General features: G+C 47.3%; 2 protein-coding genes across 2 annotated transcripts; one reads left to right on the forward strand and one right to left on the reverse strand.

Annotated features, from left to right (window-relative positions):
* The first annotated feature begins 10,446 nt into the window (after window positions 1-10,446).
* LOC124705892 (bisdemethoxycurcumin synthase-like) lies at window positions 10,447-11,807 on the forward strand. Its single transcript, XM_047237584.1, has 2 exons — window positions 10,447-10,648; window positions 10,801-11,807. The coding sequence occupies exons 1-2, from the start codon at window positions 10,456-10,458 to the stop codon at window positions 11,805-11,807; spliced, it is 1,200 nt and encodes a 399-aa protein (XP_047093540.1). The 5' UTR covers window positions 10,447-10,455.
* Window positions 11,808-16,494: 4,687 nt separating this feature from the next.
* On the reverse strand, window positions 16,495-21,006 carry LOC124669991 (ribonucleoside-diphosphate reductase large subunit-like). The gene is made up of 17 exons (XM_047206516.1): window positions 20,779-21,006; window positions 20,618-20,679; window positions 20,446-20,533; window positions 19,728-19,991; window positions 19,394-19,634; window positions 19,231-19,307; window positions 18,720-18,890; window positions 18,554-18,646; window positions 18,300-18,449; window positions 18,131-18,217; window positions 17,891-18,055; window positions 17,690-17,809; window positions 17,372-17,574; window positions 17,147-17,296; window positions 16,908-17,055; window positions 16,717-16,809; window positions 16,495-16,621 (listed from the first exon to the last, which is right to left on the reverse strand). Exons 1-17 carry the CDS (start codon window positions 21,004-21,006, stop codon window positions 16,520-16,522), a joined length of 2,442 nt encoding a protein of 813 aa, XP_047062472.1. The 3' UTR covers window positions 16,495-16,519.
* Between the last annotated feature and the right edge of the window lie 1,567 nt (window positions 21,007-22,573).

Raw genomic sequence — 22,573 nt, forward strand, 5'->3', positions numbered from 1 at the left:
AAGCTAAGAACACATGTGTTCATATGCAACAGCGGAGCGTGTCTCTCTCCCACACAAGCATGATGGATCATATTTTATTCAAACACAAACAAAAATAAAAGCACACAGGCGCTCCAAGTAAAGTACATAAGATGTGACCGAATAAAAATATAGTTTCAAGAGAAGGAACCTGATAAGTTGTCGATGAAGAAGGGGATGCCTTGGGCATTCCCAAGCTTAGATGCTTGAGTCTTCTTGAAATATGCAGGGATGAACCACGGGGGCATCCCCAAGCTTAGACTTTTCACTCTTCTTGATCATAGTATATCATCCTCCTCTCTTGACCCTTGAAAACTTCCTCCACACCAAACTTAAAAAAAAACTCATTATAGGGTTAGTGCATAATCAAAAATTCACATGTTCAGAGGTGACACAATCATTCTTAACACTTCTGGACATTGCACAAAGCTACTGGAAGTTAATGGAACAAAGAAATCCATCCAACACAGCAAAAGAGGCAATGCGGAATAAAAGGCAGAATCTGTCAAAAGCGAACGGTCAGTAAAGACGAATTTTTTAGAGGCACCGGACTTGCTCGGATGAAAATGCCCAAATTGAATGAAAGTTGCGTACATATCCGAGGATCACGCACGTAAATTGGCAGATTTTTCGAGTTACCTACGAGAGAACCATGCCCAAATTCGTGACGACAAAGAAATGCTGTTTACGCGCGAGTAATCCAAATCTAGTATTGACTTTACTATCAAAGACTTTACTTGGCACAAAAATGCAATAAAATAAAGATAAGGAGATGTTGCTACAGTAGTAACAACTTCCAAGACTCAAATATAAAATAAAAGTACTGTAGCAAAATAAAACATGGGTTATCTCCCAAGAAGTGCTTTCTTTATAGCCTTTAAGATGGGCTCAGCAGTTTTAATGATGCACTCTCAAGAAATAAGAGTTGAAGCAAAAGAGAGCATCAAGAAGCAAATTCAAAACACATTTAATCCTAACATGCTTCCTATGCATAGGGATCTTGTAAATAAACAAATTCATGAAGCATAATGCAACAAGCATAGCAAGATAAAACATGAGTAACTTCAAGATTTTCAGCATATAGAGAGGTGTTTTAGTAACATGAAAATTTCTACAACCATATTTTCCTCTCTCATAATAACTTTCAGTAGCATCATAAACAAATTCAACAATATAACTATCACATAAAGCATTCTTATCATGAGTCTCATGCATAAAATTATTACTCTCCACATAAGCATAATCAATTTTATTAGTTGTAATGGGAGCAAATTCAACAAAGTAGCTATCATTATTATTCTCATCATCAAATATAGGAGGCATAGTATAATCATAATTAAATTTATCCTCCATAGTAGGCGGCACCAAAAGACCACTATCATTATAGTCATCATATATGGGAGCCATATCATAATCAACATAAACTTTCTCCTCAATACCCGGAGGACTAAAGAGATCATTTTCATCAAAACCGACCTCCCCAAGCTTAGAATTTTCTATATCATTATCAACAATGGTGTTCAAAGCGTTCATACTAATATTACTACTAGCATGCAAATAAGGTTCCATAGGTTTTTTAATTTTCGCATTAAACCATTCATGTCTTGACTCAGGAAATAGTATAAAAAGCTCACGTGATGTTTTCCATTATGCCTTACTAGTGTTTAACAAGAAACAAAAAGATGCAATTGCAGGATCTAAAGGAAATAGCTTCGAGCACACACACAACGGCAACGAGAAAAGTACTTATTACACGGGACCGGAGTATGAGTGCCTTTACCTTTCCTCCCAGCAACGGCGCCGAGAAAAGTGCTTGTTGCCGTGGGAGGAAATTCTCCGTGGTGTAACTTTTCTTCGGATCCCCGGCAACGGCGCCAGGAAAAGTGCTTGATGTCTACGGGTGCTTCTATTCTTGTAGGCAGTGTTGGGCCTCCAAGAGCGAGAGGTTTGTAGAACGGCGAGCAAGTTTCCCTTAAGTGGATCACCCAAGGTTTATCGAACTCAGGGAGGAAGAAGACAAAGATATCCCTCTCAAGCAACCCTGCAATCACGATACAAGAAGTCTCTTGTGTCCCCAACACACCTAATACACTTGTAAGATGTATAGGTGCACTAGTTCGGCGAAGAGATAGTGAAATACAAGTAGTATGGATGTATATGAGTGGTAATAGCAATCTGAATAAAATATGGCAGCGAGTAAACATGCAACAGAACAGTAAATAAACGGAGATTCGATGTTTGGAAACAAGGCCTAGGGATCATACTTTCACTAGTGGACACTCTCAACATTGATCACATAATAAAAACCACTCTACACTCTCTTGTTGGATGATGAACACCACTAATTGTGTAGGGCTACAAGAGCACCTCAATGCCGGAGTTAACAAGCTCCACAACATTCAATGTTCATATTTAAATAACCTTAGAGTGCATGATAGATCATTGCAATTACACCAAGTACTAACATAGCATGCACACTTGTCACCATCACACTATGAAGGAGGAATAGATCGCATCAATACTATCATAGCAATAATTAACTTCATAATCTACAAGAGATTACAATCATAGCCTACGCCAAGTACTACATGATGCACACACTGTCACCATTACATCACGAAGGAGGAATAGAGTACTTTAATAACATCACTAGAGTAACACATAGATGAATAGTGATACAAAACTCATATGAATCTCAATCATGTAAGGCAGCTCATGAGATCATTGTATTGAAGTACATAGGAGAGAGATTAACCACATAGCTACCGGTACAGCCCTTAGCCTCGATGGAGAACTACTCCTCCTCATGGGAGACAGCAGCGGTGATGAACATGGCGGTGGTGTCGATGGAGATGCCTTCCGGGGCACTTCCCCGTCCCGGCGGCGTGCCGGAACAGAGACTCCTGTCCCCCAGATCTTGGCTTCGCGATGGCGGCGGCTCTGGAAGGTTTCTTGTACCGTGGCTTTTTCGTGTAGGGTTTTCGCGACGGAGGCTTTAAGTAGGCGGAAGGGCAAGGTCGGTGGAGTCCTGGTGGGACCACACACTAGGGGGGCGCGCCCTACCTCCTGGTCGCGCCGCCCACACGTGTGGGCCCCCCAGGGCTCCCCTCTGGTGGCTCTCGGGTGTTCTGGAAGCTTCGTGGAATTCTAAGATGCTGGGCGTTGATTTCGTCCGATTCCGAGAATATTTCCTTACTAGGATTTCTGAAACCAAAAACAGCGAGAAAACAACAGAGCTGGCCCTTCGGCATCTCGTCAATAGGTTAGTTCCGGAAAACGCATCAAAACGATATAAAGTGTGAACAAAACATGTAGGTATTGTCATAAAACAAGCATGGAACATCAGAAATTATAGATACGTTTGAGACGTATCAACGTCGAAGACGACAAACCATCCCATCGGGAACAGAATACCCAGGAGGAGGCTGCATGTAAACCTCCTCACTCAACTCGCCATTAAGAAAAGCATTCTGAACATCAAGCTGGGAGACAGACCAACGGCGAACAGAAGCAACAGCAAGAAGGGTACGCACAATAGTCATATGGGCCACAGGGGCAAAAGTCTCCTCATAGTCACGGCCGTGCTCCTGCTGAAAACCACGAGCCACAAGACGCGCTTTATAGCGCTCAAGAGATCCATCAGAGCGAGTCTTAATTTTATAGACCCACTTACACGTGATGGGACGAACACCGAAGGGGGAGAAACAAGATCCCAAGTGCCGGTGCGCTCAAGCGCAGCGATCTCCTCAGCCATGGCAAGCTGCCATTCGGGATGACGCTCGGCATCCCGATAAGAAGTCGGCTCGGAAATGACGAGAGAGACCATACCGACTAGGAGAGTAACGAGCCGGAGCACGACGCCGACGAACAGGCCGGAAGGGGGAAGCTCATCCGCAGAAGACAAGTCATCGAGAGAAGAGGAAGAAGGGACAGCATCGGAAGGAGCCGAAGCCGGAGAACGAGGAGTACTAGCTGGACTAGACGAACGAGAGGATGGCGCCGAAGGGGCACATCAGAAGTAGGAGGGAGGGGAGGAGGGACAGCAGGGGGTGCATCCGGAAAAAGAAGAAAAGAGATATCATCCACCGGGTAAGTACCCGAGGTGGGGCGAGGATAGAAGGGACGCGTCTCATCAAATGTGACGTCACGAGAGATGCGCATCCGACGACCAACGGGGTCCCAACAGCGATAGCCCTTATGCTCATCACTGTATCCAAGAAAAACACACTCAACAGACTGAGCAGTCAGTTTGGTGCGTTCACGAGGAGGCAGAAGGACATAGCAGACGCAACCAAATGAACGGAGAGTCGAGTAGTCTGGAGAAACACCGGAGAGACGCTCGAGAGGAATAACACCCTGTAGAGCAGCGGAAGGCTGAATGTTAATGAGGTGGGCCGACGTAGCGACAGCCTCAGCCCAGAAATGTGGCGGAAGAGAAGAAGCAATCATCATAGCACGGGTGGTCTCAAGAAGATGACGATGCTTACGCTCGGCGACGCCATTTTGAGCATGCGCGCCGGGACAAGAAAACTGAGCGAGGGTGCTCTCCTCAGCAAGGACACCACGAAGGTGCTGGGAGATATACTCACCAACAGAATCAGCACGGAACACGCGAATGGGTGAGGAATACTGAGTGCGGACCATGGCCGCAAAACGCTGATAAATAGAGAGCACCTCGCTGCGAGAGCGCATGAAAAACACCCAGGTGTACCGTGAAAAATCATCAATGAATAAGATATAGTATCGATGGCCCCCTTTCGAAGCGAAGGGAGCCGGACCCCAAACATCCGAATGGACTAAATCGAACGGTCGGCGAGAGACGAGACACACTAGTAGGATAGGGAAGCTGAATCTGTTTGCCTAACCTACAACCACGACAAGTGTAACGACCCATCTCCCGAGACGGACCCCGGAAGGCCATGATGAACCAAAGACGACGAGCGAGGGTCACAAAGGTGACCAAGGCGATGATGCCACTCGCTGAAAAGAGCCGGTGACGGAGGCAACAACCGGAGGAGAACTGCGGATGAAGTGGCAGCGGAAGGAACACGAAGCCGGTCTAACTCCCAAAGCCCCGGAGACTTACGGCTACGAGGGCCAGCTCCAACCGGGGCTCGTGTGCGACGATCCCGAACGAGCACAAGACTCGGCGTCAAGAATGACGCGACAACCAGAATCGGTGAGCTGGCTAGCGGAGAAAAGGTTCATCCGAAGGCGAGGAACATGAGAAACATCGGGACGAGAGAAAGAGGGAGTAAAAAGGGTGCCTCTACTAGAAACAGGAATAGAGGTACCATCGGCCGTGACAACACGGACAGGAGAAATAAGAGACCGAAGAGCGGACGGTAATAGAAGACTCGGAGGTCATATGAAAGGAAGCTCCGAATCCGAGATACCATGGGGACGTACCGACCGTGTAGAAAGTGGTGGTCGCGCAGTGTCGAAGAGCCGGTCCACAGAACCAGCAGCGCCCGGCGAGGAAGAGTCTGTAGTAGCGAGCGGACCACGAAGACCCACGAGAATGTCCCGATCGAGAGAGTGCAAGCTGCAGAAGATCCTGAAGAGCCAGCCTGCTGACGATCCTGGAACTGCTGACGTAAACTGGGATCCCGCGTCCAGCAGGTAGAGGAAGTGTGGCCAACCTTGCCACAGTAGGTGCAATGAGGACGAGGGCGGAAACTCGGACGGCGAGGCTGCTGACATAAACTGGAATCCCAAGCATCAAGCAGGTAGTGAAGCTGCGCTATCTCATGCGCAGAGAGGGGCGCGACTGGAGAGGTCGACGTACAATCAGATGCCGACGAGGAGCTATCACCCACACGCACAGAGGCCACCAAAGGGGGCGACGGAGAGCAACACGCCGATGAAGACAGAGTCGGCAAAGCGCGGTCATAACCACATGAAGAGGCCGCGAAAGTCGTTGTAGAGCGGCAAGCCGACGTAGACGGAGTCGACGAAGCGCGGCCATAACCGCGCGAAGAGGCCGCAAAAGTCGATGTAGAGCGGCGGGCCGACGTAAACGAAGTCGGCGAAGTGCGGGCAGAGCCGCATGAAGAGGCCGCGAAAGTCGGTATAGAGCGGCGAGCCGACGTAGACAGAGTCGGTGAAGCGCGGGCAGAGCCGCGTGAAGAGGCCGCAAACGGCGACGAAGAATGGCTAGCCGTCATACACGGAGGCAACGGACAAATACCAAGTACCGAAGGGAGGCCCAAAGAAGACATCGGATAACAATAGCCGATGACAGTTTTTTTTTTGGATTTTTTTTTCAGATCAAAGTCAACTAACAGGAAACGGGACGGGAAACCAGCAGATCGGTGCCACGCGCGGATCGGGAGGAACGAGCGGGCCTGGCAGACGAGCGGGCCAGCACGGATCGAAGTCAATCGAGCAGAAGATCCACGCGCGGAATAGAGCGGGCGGACGAAGTCGTCTGCACGGCGGAATAGAGCGGGCGAGCGGGCGGACGTTGCAGGGGCGAGATCCACGCGCGCGCGCGGGCGGCGGACGCGCGTTGACGGGAGGAGCCTGGCGTGTCCTGGCAACGGGAGATCGATCGGGCAGCAGGGAGCATGGACAGACGGGAGACAAAAAAAAAGAGGCAGCGGCTGCGGCCGAGTCGCGGCGGCTGCTGCTGCGTTGGAGGAGGAGGAGCTGACCTAAAGCTCTGATACCATGTTAGAGCAATATGCTTGTTGTATTATCAGAGGGCCAAAGGCCACAATATATAGTACATGTACAGGTGCACATATGCAGAAAGCCCCCTAACATATAAAGAAACTACAATAGACAGATATATACATCTAACAAGTGGGTCAGAGGTGTCACTACAGGACCTAGCCCAACGTGACTTTTTTGGCCAAATGAGGCTCCCACTCACCAGCACGTCACGGCCACGGTGACGATCAAGGCTTTTGACCGGACTGCAATCCTCCATCTGAGCGTTTGTGAGAGTTTGAGAAAAGAGCTTTTACAAACGGGAGGAAAAGTTTAGTGGTTGGGGAAAACTGAGTTAACGAAGGAGAGACACGAAAATAGAAAACCTAATGTAAAAAAATTAAAAAATCCTAAATTCAGAAATCTTAAAATGTTCAAAAATTGAAAAGAAATAGATTCAAAAATTGTTCAAAACTTCAAGAAGTTTGAAATATGTTCGAAATTGAAAAAATTTCAAAATTTTAAAATTTGCAAAATTTTAAGAAGTTTAGATTCGAAAATTGTTCAAAACCAAAAATATTCAGAATTTGAAAAATGTTCACAATCTGGAAAAAAAATCAGGTTTAAAAATAGAAAAAAACATGAAAAATAGAAAATGAAAAAAAGATAACCAAAAACGAGCGTAAATCAAAAAAACCAAAGAAAATGAGAAAGCTAAAAAAACTAAATTTAGGCCTTGTTTGGTTCTAGAGTTTTAGTGCGAATTAGCAGGGATAATCCCCACCAAATTTCGAATCCCCACTTATTCTAAATGCATGTTTGATATTAGAGTATTGAGCAAGTTTAATCTCCGCTTACCCCATTTTTCCCAAATCATAATGTATTATTTTCAATTTCCAATACTCTACCCCTATCTAATGGATTGGAGATGGGGTTTTGTGGTAATTAGGTAACATTCGCGTGACGCGTCAAATATGTTTTGCCCATAGTCTTCGTGTGATCGAGCAAGAGCCCAAGCGAGGGAGCGGAAGCATGGGCAGTACCGCTGGCGGCGGTGTGACCTCTAGATCAACCATGGTTGAGCCGGGCATGGGACTGGTGATCAGCAGCAGGACTCGGGAGGTCTGCCAATCGCTAGGCTCCTGGGGCGGCACTGCGCTGCACTTCTCTAGCGCGAGCGGGCAAGCGGGCTTGGGAGACACCGCAATGGCGCGGCCACATAGCTGAACGGCGGGAGGTCTCGAACATTTGGCCTTGATCTAGAATTTTGGAATGAAGATCGTCAGAAAGGGAAGGGGGCAACAAAAGGGGAAAAGATGCAATCAATTTTTCTCAGTTTTTGCATTTGCCTAGATTGGTAGAACACTTGTGTATTATTTCGTGAACTCGTGAATTCTGAATCTATGACTCACAAGGTACTTTGAAGCATAGATGAAAGTGGAAATGCTATGGTACATCAAGAGCTAGAGAAAGAAGTGGAAATTAAGGGCGTGTTTGGTAGAGTGGGTGGACTCACCTCATCCTAGCTTTTTCCACTTTCTGTTATTTGGTACATCAGGTGCTAAAAATATTGGGCTGTCGAACAAGTGAAAGAACGTATTAGAGATTTAGTCGAAGTTGTTGTGGGAGAGCATGTTTAGGTTCCGGAAGATGAAAGGATAACTGATTTCGGTCTAGATGACTTATAATTCTACGCTATTAGAGTTTCATTACCGGTATGTTTTGTAGGTTTTACTTCTATTTAAGTATGTGGCTATTTCCATTGTACTGAGTGATTATGCGTATGACCACATGAATAATTAACGTGTCTAGACAACTTTGGCTTTTTGTCAAATTGTTTTAAGACCACATGAAGTATTCAACTTTGATATTTTATCAAATTGTTTTAGTTCGTTATAGTTCGCCTGACTTTAATTTCTTTTCAGTCCTTTTCCACTATCTGTACTATTAAACTTTTGCCTCGGAGCCCCTCAGAAATCAGGTAATTAGCGCGTAGTCCAATCCCCGAGTCTTTCACTCATGCGAGAAATATCTATGCCCGAGCGATCTAATGATCCGCCGCCGGGCCACCTGTGTCGGCCGACCTGTCGCCTCTCCATCTACTCTCCGACTCGCCTAAAGAACTTCCTTTGCCTGGCGATGAGGAGATGGCGGGTACCCCATCATACCGCCTAGGTCTGGGCGAGGGCGGAGGCCAGTTGTGGGGGAATTGGTGGCGGAGCCGAGAAGGAGGAGGAGGCTACGAGAGCCGAAGGGGGAGAGGCGCACTCGCGTGGCCGGGAGTTTCATGTCCCCTTGGCAGTTTCTGCCGAGGAGAGGGTGTACGACCGCGCCGCTGCGGAGGATAGATACCACAGCCACGGGGCCGTTGAGGCGCCACTGGAGCTACAGAGGTGGCTGAGTACACGGCCGCAGGGGCACGGAGGCGAGACTAGGGACTCACGGCGCAACGGAGTAGTCCATATCTGCTGATGGTGGTGTCCATGGCACTGTGCCCCTCTTTTTTCTCCCATAAATTTCATGTTACTTCATTTCTTTCCTGGAAAAATATGTAATTTGTTTCAAGTAATGCATTAATTACAACGGTGGGGAAATAGTTGCCTAGAGTGAGATATAAGAAAAGATTTGTCAACCGTGGTTCAGAACTAGATATGTTCTTATTATTCAGCAGTAAGGATGGCAATGGGCAGGGTAGAGAAATACCAAACACATACCGTATAGTCGATGGGTACAAACTTCTACCCATACCCGTGTTCATGGGTATAAAACTTTACCCATACCCATACCCGGCGGGTACCCGTACCCATTGGGTACCCGGTGGGTTGGTTAAATTGTACCTAAGTTTCTCGCAATTTTACATTTATCGATAATAAATTCGATTAAAAAATGAATTATCTCAACTCAATAACAGATAATTGAGTACATAACAATTAAAAAATATAAAAATCTCATTCTCATATAGTAACTCATAAGTCAACAAAAGTAGACGTGTAATATAAGAAATTGACAACAAATGGGCAGGGTATGGATATACCCACGGGTACAAAGCAATACCCGAGCCCTACCCATGACTTAACGGGTAGGGTATGGGTACTACACATGGGTATAAAAATGTACCCATATCCTGCCCATGCGGGTACGGTACCCGCGGGTACCCGTACCCGTGGATCAAATTGCCATCCTTATTCAGCAGCAACGCGCGGACACTGAGCTAGTATTGCTTAATTTTCTGTTATGCCGCTGCTTGTTCGTACGGTGGCATGTTTTTTTCTTCTTTTTCTCGGTTCAATTCGCGCGTGTGCCATTGGGTTGGACTTGACCCGGTCCGTGTTGGTTGCTTCCTCTTGCTTGCTGGAAGTTCCTGGCCGTGCAGCCCGCAGCCGTGCTAGTTTATATATACTCCATAAGTGTCACAGTATTACAACATGAAACAAATTATAAGGATTCATCACGTTTATACCGCCTCATCAGGGTTGACACTCAGGTATCCCTTCGAAGGCTCACGTGTATAAACTACTGCAAGTAGCCAAGTACTGTTTCACGTGGGAGTTGTTACCAAGTACGTACTCGGCAGCTACCTGTGGGCTTGTGGCTGGTGGATACATGTGATGGTACATGTAGTGCGGCATCTCATGAGAGAAAAGGAGATGCTATGCTCTGCTCTCGTCCCTATATAAGTACAAGACTTCACATCTCGCAAAGCAAACAAGAGCAGCTTTCTCTCTACTCTCTTGTCGTGCACTTGGCCGTGTTTTCTTTCTTGCCTAGGTCGTGATTGGAAGCATGGCAAGCAGTACCCATGCCACCGTCTCCGAGATCCGCCGTTTGCAGCGTGCGGACGGGCCTGCGGCCGTGCTCGCCATCGGCACAGCAAACCCGCCCAATTGCGTGCTCCAGGAGGATTACCCGGACTACTACTTCCGCGTCACCAAAAGCGAGCACCTCACGGATCTCAAGCACAAACTAACGACAATGTGTAAGTCGAAATCATACATTCAAATATATGTTGATCTGAAACAAACCCAGTTTAATCTTGTCCAGCCAGCATATATATACTGTAGTATGTGTCTATCATGCATCTGATTGGATCAAATTGCCGGTGTGTATCCTCCCTAATCAATCATGCAGGTCAGAAGACAGGCACGGAGAAACGTTTCTTTCACCACAACTCGGAGCTGCTGGAGGCCCACCCTCATTTCTTCGACGGCGGACGTCCGTCTCTCCACGACCGTCTGGAGATCGCGGCCGCAGCTGCTCCGGACCTCGCAGCGTCAGCCGCCGCCAAGGCCATAGCCAAATGGGGCCGTCCAGCCACCGACATCACCCACCTCATCCTCAGCACCAACTCGTGCGCGCGCACCCCCGGTGCCGACATTCACCTGGCCTCCCTCCTCGGCCTCCGTCCATCCGTCGCTCGCACCATGCTCCAGCTCAACGGATGCGGCACCGGCTCTGGATCGCTGCGCCTCGCCAAGGACTTGGCCGAGAACAACCGTGGCGCGCGCGTCCTGGTGGCGTGCGTCGAGCTCAGCATCGTCGCCTTCGGAGGGCCAGAGGACAACTACCCCCACACCCTCATCAGCCAGGCATCGTTCGGGGATGGCGCGGGCGCGGTCATCGTCGGCGCTGACGCTGTGCGCCCCTTGGAGCGTCCGCTCTTTGACATGGTATCCGCCTCACAGACCACGATTCCGGACACGAACCATGCGGTCACCATGCAGCTCACGGAAGACGGCCTCAAGTACCACTTCTTGATGCGGGAGCTCGTGCCGATAGCGGCACAAAACATCGAGCAGTGCTTGTCCGCTGAGCTCGAGCGGCTTGGAGTTGACGTCGAATGGAACCATCTCTTCTGGGCAGTGCATCCCGGCATCCGTGCAATCTTAGACCACATCGACGGGGCTCTCCGGTTGGAGCCGGGGAAGTTGGCCGCGAGTCGGACCGTGCTGAGGGAGTACGGGAATATGCTTAGCGCCACGGTCATTTTCGTGCTCGATGAGCAGCGCCGGCGAATGGAGGAGGACGGAGAGGAGGGAGTTTGGGGTGTGATGGTGGGACTTGGAACCGGGTTCACTATTGAGACTATGGTGCTGCACGCAACCACCAACCTCAAACAAAAGTTACCACTTGTTTAAAACACCTTGTTTAAGCTACGTACGTAGAGCTACCTCTTTCATATAGGAAAGAAATCAGTAATAAAGTGCAATTGCTCGTGCTTTGTGTGTTTATCTACTGCGACTGCGCTGATGTTCTAAAAGGGATGGGATCCAAATTTAGACCTTAGAAAGATAAAGTGTACCGGTAAAAGATTGTACTTGTACTAATCCGTAGTTTTCTCCATTACATGTCTCAGTGACCCATTTGAAAAACCGTATGGGATGTTAGCCACCTAAGCGAATCCTATATCCTTCGAAAAAAACTGTTTGTGATGTGTAAGCAAATTTTCCTGATAATGTGTCTTTTTTTTAACAAATGTGTATATTGCCAAGGCAACCAGCATTGCCAAAATGAGTTTTTGTTTTTTAGGGCATCTTCAGCAAGCCGACGCAAAATGAACGCCCAAATTGACCAGCTGCGTCCGTTTGAGTCAGTCGAAATGGTCGAATTCTACCGCGCATCCGTTTGCGCCAGGGGTGCCCCCAGCAACCCGACAAATAATTTTTCTCCCCCTTGCAACAACAACAACATGGGTAGGCTATGGCGACGTTGATGAGCCTCGCCAGAGAAAGAGAGGAGGGAGGGATTTCCTCGCCAGAGATAAGGCGAGAAAGACTAGCGATGAAGACGAACGAGCGGTGGAAAAGATGAGGCCGAGAAAGCGAGGAGATAAGGCAACAGTCACAAAGGCTATGGGAATAAGGCAAAGATCGGGGATTTGCAGCTCGTGCAGACACCCAAAACCTAGTGAAGGGCAGCAAGGGTGGCTAGGGCGGCGTTGGTTAGCCACGCCAGAGAGAGGAACTGCCTCACCGAAGAGAAAGGATAGAGGGATTTCCCAGTCGGAGCGAAAGCGAGAAAAAATATAGGTGGAGAAGACGAGGTCGAAAAAGCGCGGGGATAAGGCATTGGTCATTAAGCGTGTGGGGATAGTGCAAATATCACAGGCGAGTGGATAAGGCACGAGATATTTTCTCCGAGGGGCGGTGGTTTGGTGGGACCAACAAAAGATATGTACATATAATGATCGTGCTCAACTCCATAATAAACTCGATGGAAAAATTGTACTATTTGTATTTGTAACTCAACGAAAAAATAGTATCTATAATAAACTCTTAAAATTATAAAACATTGCAGATATGCTCCCGAGCAACCCAACGATCACTGTCACCGAGCATCGCTGTTGCCGGTCCCGTCTACGGCACCCAAACAAAATCTTCACCATGCTCACACTGCATTATCTGCTACCTCAGGGGACTCTAGTTTGGAGTTTTTCTAATTTTCATCCCACGCATAAAAAACTACGGGCACAAACTAAAGTGGGGGAAAAATCGATAAAATAATGTAAAAAGTTTAGAATGGATAAAATAAAAGCGAAAATCAACCCCTCCATTGCGATTGGAGGAGCTCATCGATCTGTAACCTTGCTAAACCCTCACAGGCCGGCTGAATCGGCGCCGCAGCTGCGGCGTCTCCGTTCACCTCGGCCATAGCAGCGTCCATCTGGTGGCCACCCCTGGCAGACGGCGTCGCGCCGGGTGCCGCCATGACCGCGCCGGCAGAGGACGATGGCAACGGCATCTCAAGCGCGAGCTTGAACGCGCGCCTGGCCGCCTCGATCATCAGCTTATCCTCGAGCGGGACGCCGCGGGGCCTGGCGACCCGGTCTGTCCTGCCGCCGAGGAGCTCGTCCAGCCGGCCTGGCGGCAGCTCCTCCATGAACGCGAAGTCTCCTAGCCTGAGGCCGCGGAGGACGGCGCAGGGGACACCTCGGCGGAGATCACTCTCTTGGTCATGCGCAGCTCCGCCAGGCACTGCTCGGGGAGAGGGTGTGGCCCGGCAGCGATCCGTTGAGATATCCTCAGCACAGCCCGGATGCGATCTGATACGGCGGCCATGACCTGCTCCCGATTGATCTGGGATGCGCCGTCTCCTGCCATCGACTAGGTTTTTCTTCTTCTCTTCGACCTGGGGAGTGAGTTGGTGGAGGCGATCGACTCCGGAATTCAATCGGGAAAAATAGGGGATAAATGGAAAAAAAATACACGGGCCACTAACTGCAGATCCGATCGAGCATCTCGATATTTATATCTTTTCATTTTATTTTATTATCTGCCAAGTTTATATGGAGTATATAAGGGCATGAACAATGGTTGATAAGACTGTCTTATCTTAGTCCCGCCACGTAATCTAGATATAACAATAAAACATGATGTACAATGGATATTTTTAGTCTTATCTCTAGTATAATGAGACATCCCTAAATATATGGTGACAGGGATTGTGCTAAGAGATTATCTCTTAGCTAAGAGAAGACAAACCTCTTTTTTCTATTTCTCTCTCCTCCACATCATCAATTATCCTAGGTGGCAGTGCTAAGATATAACCATTGTACATGCCCTAAGAGTAGTCCATATGAATCATCGTTTAAAAATTGCTTACTATAGTATTTTTCTACATTATAAGCTGCTGGATGCAAATTGTCTAGTGTTAATCATATAACAAGTGCTTCTTAGTATTTTTCTACTCCCTTCAATCCATTTTAATTGACTCGATAAATCGGAATCAATTAAAAAGGATCAAAGTGTGGGTAGCAGAAAATTTGACAAAAACAACAAATATTGCACCTAGTACAAACATCTCGCGTGGAATAGGGGCATAGGGCTCCTACTGCCATCAAAGGTTAGCGTTATCGTCATTGCTCGTCCCGCACGTCTCCTCTAAGAAGAAAATGTGATTGCTCCTGCCTCTCGTCACTGCACTGTTGTTGATCCACCTAGCCTCATGTGGCACTAGGGAGATGGAGGCGCGGGTCTCCGTTTTCTATGTTTTGTTATGGTTTGTGCCCTACTCAAAAAAGATGTGGCGGTGGCGGCAGATGGAATTAGGTTCTCCCCGTCTAGCCCCTGTTCAGGCGATGTGTATAGCGTTATCGGAGGGCGTGTGGAGGTCTGTCTCGAGATAATCCCGCTGGATTTGGTTGGTGTTCCTTTCTGATCTATGCTTCTAGTCATCGGCGATGGTTGCTTCTCTTGTGAGTTGGTCCTAAGGGGCCCTAGCATGACGAATTTCCATTTATCTACTTCAGCAAGCTCTACTACGACAAGGTTTTCCCGGCTCCAGTGAGGAAGGATCGAGGACGGCGGCGCGCCTTCGGCTCGTTCGAGTGCTTGTAGCCGTCACTAGGTGGTCCAAAGATCTATTTATAATTTTTATAACTTTTAGGTTTCCTTGTATTTCTACTAATGAGAATGAATAGATCGGTGGACTTCTCGCAAAATAAAGTTGCAACTTATCGCCGTCACTCCTCGAGCAAACGATCATGCATCGCTGTAACACACAACCAGGATGAAAAAGTCCACACACATACTCTTTTCAGATTTCCACATACTTCTTATATCAGACATCTTTAAATTTCGTTGATCAATAGCCTATAACTTTGACTATCATTTGTATTTATTATATGTTTATTAAATTTGTATAAATACATATGAAATGAAAGAGATATGCAACGAGAATAGAGCTATACCATTTATATATTCTAAAACCATATAATTTTGTATGTGTTAAATATATAAGCAAATTATTATATGTTTTAATCCGAATTAATTGTAGATATAGCATGCATAAATGATGTAATTAAACTAATCGTGAAGACTAACAAAGTTAATAAAGAATTAGCATGTAAACATGATAACTAATCATATCTACTCCGATTGATAAAACAAGAAACTCAAACAAGATCTCAAATAGAAAAGACAAGATCATGTATGGTGCAGCCAGACCTACAACGTTGGTGTTGATGTTGTCACCCACGTCGATGTCACCGAAGAGGTTGTTGATGTCTGGGAATAAGTCATCGTCGGACGACGTCGTGTTGCCAATAATCTCGCTAGAGTGCTCCCCAAAAAACTAGTCTCCCCTCATCCCTACAAGTCTACGAGAGGCGGGGTTCTAGAGGTCTATTATCCCATCCTTCGATGTGCGTCGAAAGATGGGATGGGGAAGACGTGAGCGGCATCGTAAAGTTTTGGAAGCAGGTAGTCGCATATGTTGGGTCACAGCAGCTAGGGTTCACAGATTGAATTATATAGTGCATGTCAGGTAGGTTGTGGGTCACGGCCCACGTTCAATTCAACACAGCTCACAATCCATAAAACTAAAAAGTAAATGAGTGGCAGCAATTAATTAATAGATAATTTTTCAAATGACGAGGCAGACAACAGAGGAGGTGCTTGTGAATTTCTTCTCTTCTCACTCACTTAGTGGGTGCGGAAGAGCTCACCTTATATACCAGGAAAATTCTTGTTCATAAATCAAACATGTGCTTCTGGTTAGTTAAGTCACATTATCAGTGCATTTTGAGTACCAGTATAAACCCAACAATTAAGAGTAATGAAGACCATTGCACATTCATATGTATACGAAACAACAGGACAAATCAATAAAACAAACCATAGTACATATATATACAGCTGCAGCAGCCCATGTGTTTCAATGGTACAAATACAACACGGGCCAAAGCTGGCATCTCAGCGATCAAGGGCTGCACAGTAAAATAACTGAATCTTAACCAAACCCTACATCAACAACTCGTTTCTCACATTATTGAACTCCAAATGACCAGCCAGTTGGGTTGTGAAATGCTGCTATCTTTGAGAAATAGATGGGTGTGATGTTGTGGATGCATCTAGCTTCCACAGGCCAAGCACTCTTCCCGGTTGTTCAAGGAACAGACGACCTGTGCCATTTTGGCCTCATCATCTTCCTCTGCTGGTTTGACATCAGTGTCCTGCAAACAAATCAAGTGTTTTATAGTGAGTTTGTGTTTGAGAGGCTGGGATCGAAAGAGGGAACAGATGTGGAACCAAGGATTGAATAACGTACCCCATTCACCTTCAAAAAGCCTGTATCCACTGTAAACTTGATGGCATCAGCGGCTGCACGTGTTCTTAAATAGTACATCCCAGTTTTCAGGCCCTGGCATTAACCAAGATTAGCTTATCAACATGGAGATCCATTTTAGCAAGGCAGGATATTTACTGCTGAAGGTTCAAAATTCAAATGATGGTTATTACCTTGGACCAAGCATGGAAATGCAATGAAGTTAGCTTCGCAAAGTTTGGTTGGTCCATGTGAACATTAAGGCTCTGACTCTGATCAATGTAGCATCCACGATCAACAGCCATGTCAACCAACGTTTTCTGCTTGATCTCCCAAACAGTTCTGGTGCAACAATTGAGTAGAAACTTTTAGATATATAAATAGCAAATGTGTCCAATAGAATAGAAGGCAAGGGTTATGAACTACTACATACTTGTAGATTGCCTTAAGATCATCAGGGATTTCTGTCATCTTTTGAACAGAACCATCTTCATAAATAATCTTGTTTTTCAGAGCAGGTGTCCAAATGCCCATCTCAGTCAAATCATGGAGAAGATGCTTGTTAACCACCACAAACTCTCCACTGAAAGAAATGGAAGAAAATCAATTATATGCACATGCAGTTCAGAATGTGAGCACTAGGACTGCATTTACAAACCTTAAAACCCGTCGACTGTATATGTTAGATGTGTAAGGCTCAAAGCACTCATTGTTGCCAAGAATCTGACTAGTGGAAGCAGTGGGCATTGGAGCAACAAGAAGAGAATTTCTCACTCCAACTTTAGAAATAGTCTCCCTTAAAGCTGGCCAGTTCCATCTGCTCGATGGCACTACATTCCACATGTCAGGTTGGATAATGCCCTGAAAAGGAAGTTGGTAAAGAACAATTTTTAGGAAGATCATACTTTCACCCAGTCATTTCGAACATTAGACTGCATCAGTAATTAATGAAAGGTATTTGTAGAGAGGGAGAAACCTTGCTGACAGGGCACCCTTGATATGTTTCATAAGGACCTTCTTTAGCAGCCAGTTCAGCAGAAGCTTTCAGAGCATGATAGTAAATAGTTTCAAAAATATCCCTATTCAACTGCTGAGCCTGAAAAGGGGGTTTCTATTTGTTACATATCAGCTATAACCAGAAAGGAACAGGTGCCAGAGTTGATCTGGGAAAAGGTACCTCTGCTGAATCAAATGGCATGCCAAGTAACATGAAAGTGTCTGCCAAGCCCTGAACACCTATGCCAATTGGCCTGTGTCGCATATTGGACCTCTTTGCGGTTTCAACAGGATAATAATTCACATCGATTATCTTGTTTAGATTGTAAGTAATAGTTGAAGTTACCTGGTAAGACCAACAGTTTATTAGAACATTCATTGAAAGGACAGAAATGGGAATCTACAGTAGGACTGAACAAACCTCGCCCAGCTTGTCAAAGTCAAAGTATCTACTTTGTGATCCATTGCTACCAACAAGCTTAGATGGATGGGACTCTATAGGGACACCCTGCAATACAAGTTTATCATAAGGCACAAGAATGCAACCTAGGACAGTGGCCAAAATTCAGCCAAACACTGAGAATACATACCTTTTCCCTTACAAAACGTGGCAAAGCAATAGACGCTAGGTTGCAAACAGCAGTTTCCTCGGGACTTGTGAATTCAATTATCTCAGTGCACAAGTTTGAAGACTTGATTGTGCCCAGATTCTGCTGGTTACTTTTCCTATTGCATGTATCCTGCAGATAAAAATGAGTGATAATAAATTCCTGGAACCTGATCATTGCCAGTATCTTAATCTGGAATCCAGACTCATGTACTCATTGTTTTGCTGCTAATGTACCTTATAAAGCATATAAGGTGTTCCAGTCTCTATCTGTGCCTTCAAAATGTCAAACCACAGGGACTGCGCTGGAATAACTTTCTTTGCCTTGCCCTGAAACAAGGAAGTAAATTTCTGAAGACTGTTCATGCTTAAGTCATATAGATGAATAATGTTTTAATCTTACTTCTCTCTCATATTTCTTGTACAGGTCCTCAAACTTCTCGCCCCAGGAATCAGCCAACCCTGGAGCTTCATTAGGACAAAACAGGGACCAATCCTCATTATTTTGTACTCTCTGCATGAATAGATCAGGAACCCAGAGACCAAAGAAAAGATCCCTTGCACGATTCTCCTCCTGTTAAATTGGCATTCGTCAGGACTCCTTCTAGACATAGGACCCAGACAAAGCACATACATGTGGGCATAGTAAGTAGATAATTACAGTATTTAAAAGCTTTTATACTATGTCAAATGAACTAATTAGTATACCAATATTTATTACTCTTGTTTCTCATAAAGGCATAAATTGCAGCAATCTAAGACTTCTAAAGGCGTTCATAGAATGCCCCTCTTTACAGCAAAGTAGTAGATTGCATTGACATAGGAAAGTACAGAAGATTTTGAATGGTTAGAGACAGTTTCAAAGCAAAAAAAAAAAAACAAGGTAATTAGATAATGTTGGATCAACAATTTACCTTGCCGTGGTTCTTTCTCAGATCAAGGAAATCAAAGATATCAGCATGCCATGGCTCCAAGTACACAGCAAAGGCACCTGGTTTTGTAAGATTAAATGAATTTCAGAAGACTATGGAATCAGATTTTTGTCAAATAAAATGTTGACAGAAGAGTAAAACCTACCCTTTCTCTTGCCTCCACCTTGATCTACATAACGAGCAGTGTCATTGAAAACACGCAACATAGGAACAATCCCATTGGATGTCCCGTTAGTTCCTCGAATATAACTCCCAGTAGCACGAATGTTATGTACTGAGACACCAATTCCTCCAGCAGATTTGCTGATGACAGCACATTCCTTGAGAGTATCATAGATTCCCTCAATGCTATCATCTTTCATGCAGATGAGGAAACAGCTGCTCAGCTGCATCACAGAGAGTGAAACTGTAAGTAAACAATTTACTTTCATGATATTCTTTCATTGAGGTTATCAAGGGTGACAGATTACACACAGTACCTGCGGCCTGGGGGTGCCAGCATTAAAAAGGGTTGGCGAAGCGTGAGTAAACCAGCGCTGGGACATGAGATGGTAGGTTTTGATTGCAGAGTCGATGTCATCCTTGTGTATCCCTACCGAAACTCTCATTAGCATGTGCTGTGGCCGTTCGACGACATTGCCACCGAGCTTCAAGAGGTAAGACCTCTCCAAAGTCTTGAAGCCGAAGTAGTCATAATCAAAGTCTCTGTCGTAAATAATCTCGCTGTCCAGGCGAGAGGCGTTCTGGAATCAAGTGTCACGACATCAGAAGCAGGATAAGACACAACGTGTACTACTCTTATCATGGAAGAAACAGAGCAGGGCTCATTAAGAATTTAAAATACAGCACATAGTTCTATAGAGATTAAATACTACAATGGAACAGTAAATTCAGGGCAACGGTTTCTTTTCAATTGTTTGTCCGTAAATAATCACGCTGTCCAGGCGAGAGGCGTTCTGGGATCAAATGTGACAACATCAGAAGCAGGATATCATGGAACAAACAGAGCAGAGCAGAGCAGTGCTCGTTATTTCTTATAAAATTAAAATACAACACATAGTCATACGGATATTAAATACTGCAAGTAAATTCAGAGCAACGGTTATTTTTCAATTGTCTGTCCGTACTACTGGTAGTAATAATCAGTGAAAAGACAGTTATCTTGAGATATTTTCCTGTCATAGAAAAGCTTCTCACCTTCATGATGACTTCGTAGATATCCTCTGCAATGAGAGGGGACATGAGCCCAGATCTCTCGTTGTAGTGCTGGTACATCTCCTTGATACTGCAGGTACGCATCACAAATTCAGAACACAATACTACATGAATCGAAGAGGAGGAATCAGAGCAATATCGGGCGTCCACTTACGTCTCGGAGAATGACTTCTTGGTGCTCTTGTGGAGGTTGGACACGGCAATCCTGGCCGCGAGCTTCAGAACGAGCACAGGGAGACGTCAGTCAGGTTCATCATTCAGGCGCAAGAGATTTTTTGACAAAGGGGTGGATCGGTGCGTCTGAGGTAACCGTACCGATGCATAGTCGGGGTGGGATGCCGTGAGCGCTGCGGCCGTCTCCGCGGCGAGCTCGTCGAGCTGGCTGGTGGTGACGCCCTTGTAGACCCCCGCGCAGACCTTCTGCGCGACGAGGACGGGGTCGCAGTGGTCCTGGCTGAGGCCGTAGCTGAGCTTCTTGAGGCGCGCCGTGATCTTGTCGAAGTGCACCGTCTCCGTCCGCCCGTCGCGCTTGACGACGTACATCTCGGCCCGCCTGGTGGGAGGAGCAGGTGGTGCGCGCCGCCGCCGCCGCCGCCGCGGTGTGGATTGGGTTGGGAATGGGGGGGGTGGTTGGTGGTGGTACTGGTACCGTAGTAGGGTTTGGGGGCTCGCGCGGTGGGCGGGGTTTAAATGCCTTCCTGGCGCGCGCCGCGGCAGTAATTATACGGAGAAATGGAGGTTTTTTGATTTGGTAACTGGGCTGGCGCGCGCGCGGGAACGGAGGGCCGTTTTCCCGCGCGGGTTTTGGCGTCGTCGCCGTGGTCGTGTTGGAAACGAGATGCAGACCAGGCGGGCGGGCGTGGTGGGTAGGCCCGTGGGGAGTGGCGGGAAAACCCAGGACGGGGAGCGTTTCGGGGTTCGCGCGCGGGCGGCCGGCCGCTGATTTTGAGTAGTGCGGCGTGGACTTTGGGGAACCCTTTGCTATGATTGGCCTCTCTCCCCTGTCGACCCGTTTCTTGCCCGAGAAGATGCCGGGATGACCGTTGCTTCAGATCTGCACCGTTCCAAGGAAGTGTGCGGGAGAAGGAACCCAGCGTACGCAGATGCTGCTGAGGATATCTCCCGCGGCCCGACGTATTTCGGACGTTCAAATGGACGCGTCGTGTCCGTTCGTCGGGCCAAATGGTCGAAATCTTCCGGGCGTCCGTTTGCGTCGGGGTGCTCCAGCGGCACGATGCATAATTTTTTTTTTCATTCATGAAGCCATAATTTACATTAATAAAATCACATAAAAAAGCTAGAAATGCATGCTAAAAGTAGGTGTTGCCTACTGGTCGTCGTCGCTGACGAGGTCAATCAACTCCGGCGTCGGCCATGGAAGCTCGTACGCCGGCGGCGGAGGAGGTACCGCCGCATGGGTAGGAGGCTGTGGCCAGGGATCCCACGCCGGAGCAGCAGGCGTAGTGCGGTCGTTGGAACGCGTCGGCATGGCCGGAGGAGTCGCCGGCCTCCCCTGCGCGAGCGCTGACTCGCGGAGCTGGATTGCGAGCCCGTCCCACAAAGCGAGCTCGTTGAGCTCGTCCTGCTCGCTGTTGGCCAGTGCCATGGCAATGGCCTCCTCCTCAGAAATGTCCGGCGGCTGGCTCTACGGATTCCACGCCGGCCCACCGTCGTCGTGGTCGTACTGTGCCATGGTCACGTCCTCGTCCTCGTCCTCGTCGCCGCCCTCGTCCTCGTCCTCCTGGTGGTTCTCTTCTTCTTCTGCGGCGATCTCACGCTCGAAGTAGTCTACGTCGGCGAGGTAGCCAGCGCGGCGGCGCGCGTCGAACTCCGATGACCCGAATGAAATCCAGTGGTAGGAGTTCAGCGCGTACGTCGGATCCTCCCGCAGATCAGGCGGCAAGATCGCTCTGCGGCGGCGCACCTCGTCCCGCCGCTCTCGCCCCTCGCGCGGCACGGGGGGAACCGACACGCGCCTCGAGTTGAGGTACCAGCCCCCTCCCGGAAAGTTCGCGTCCAGCCATGGTACCGGCCGGTTTTCCTCCCATAGCTACCACGCGAAGTCGACGCGGACATACCGGCCGACCCGTGCCTTCTTGCCGGACCGCGA

This window comes from Lolium rigidum, chromosome 1, assembly GCF_022539505.1.
Source record: "Lolium rigidum isolate FL_2022 chromosome 1, APGP_CSIRO_Lrig_0.1, whole genome shotgun sequence".
Lineage (NCBI taxonomy): Eukaryota > Viridiplantae > Streptophyta > Magnoliopsida > Poales > Poaceae > Lolium > Lolium rigidum.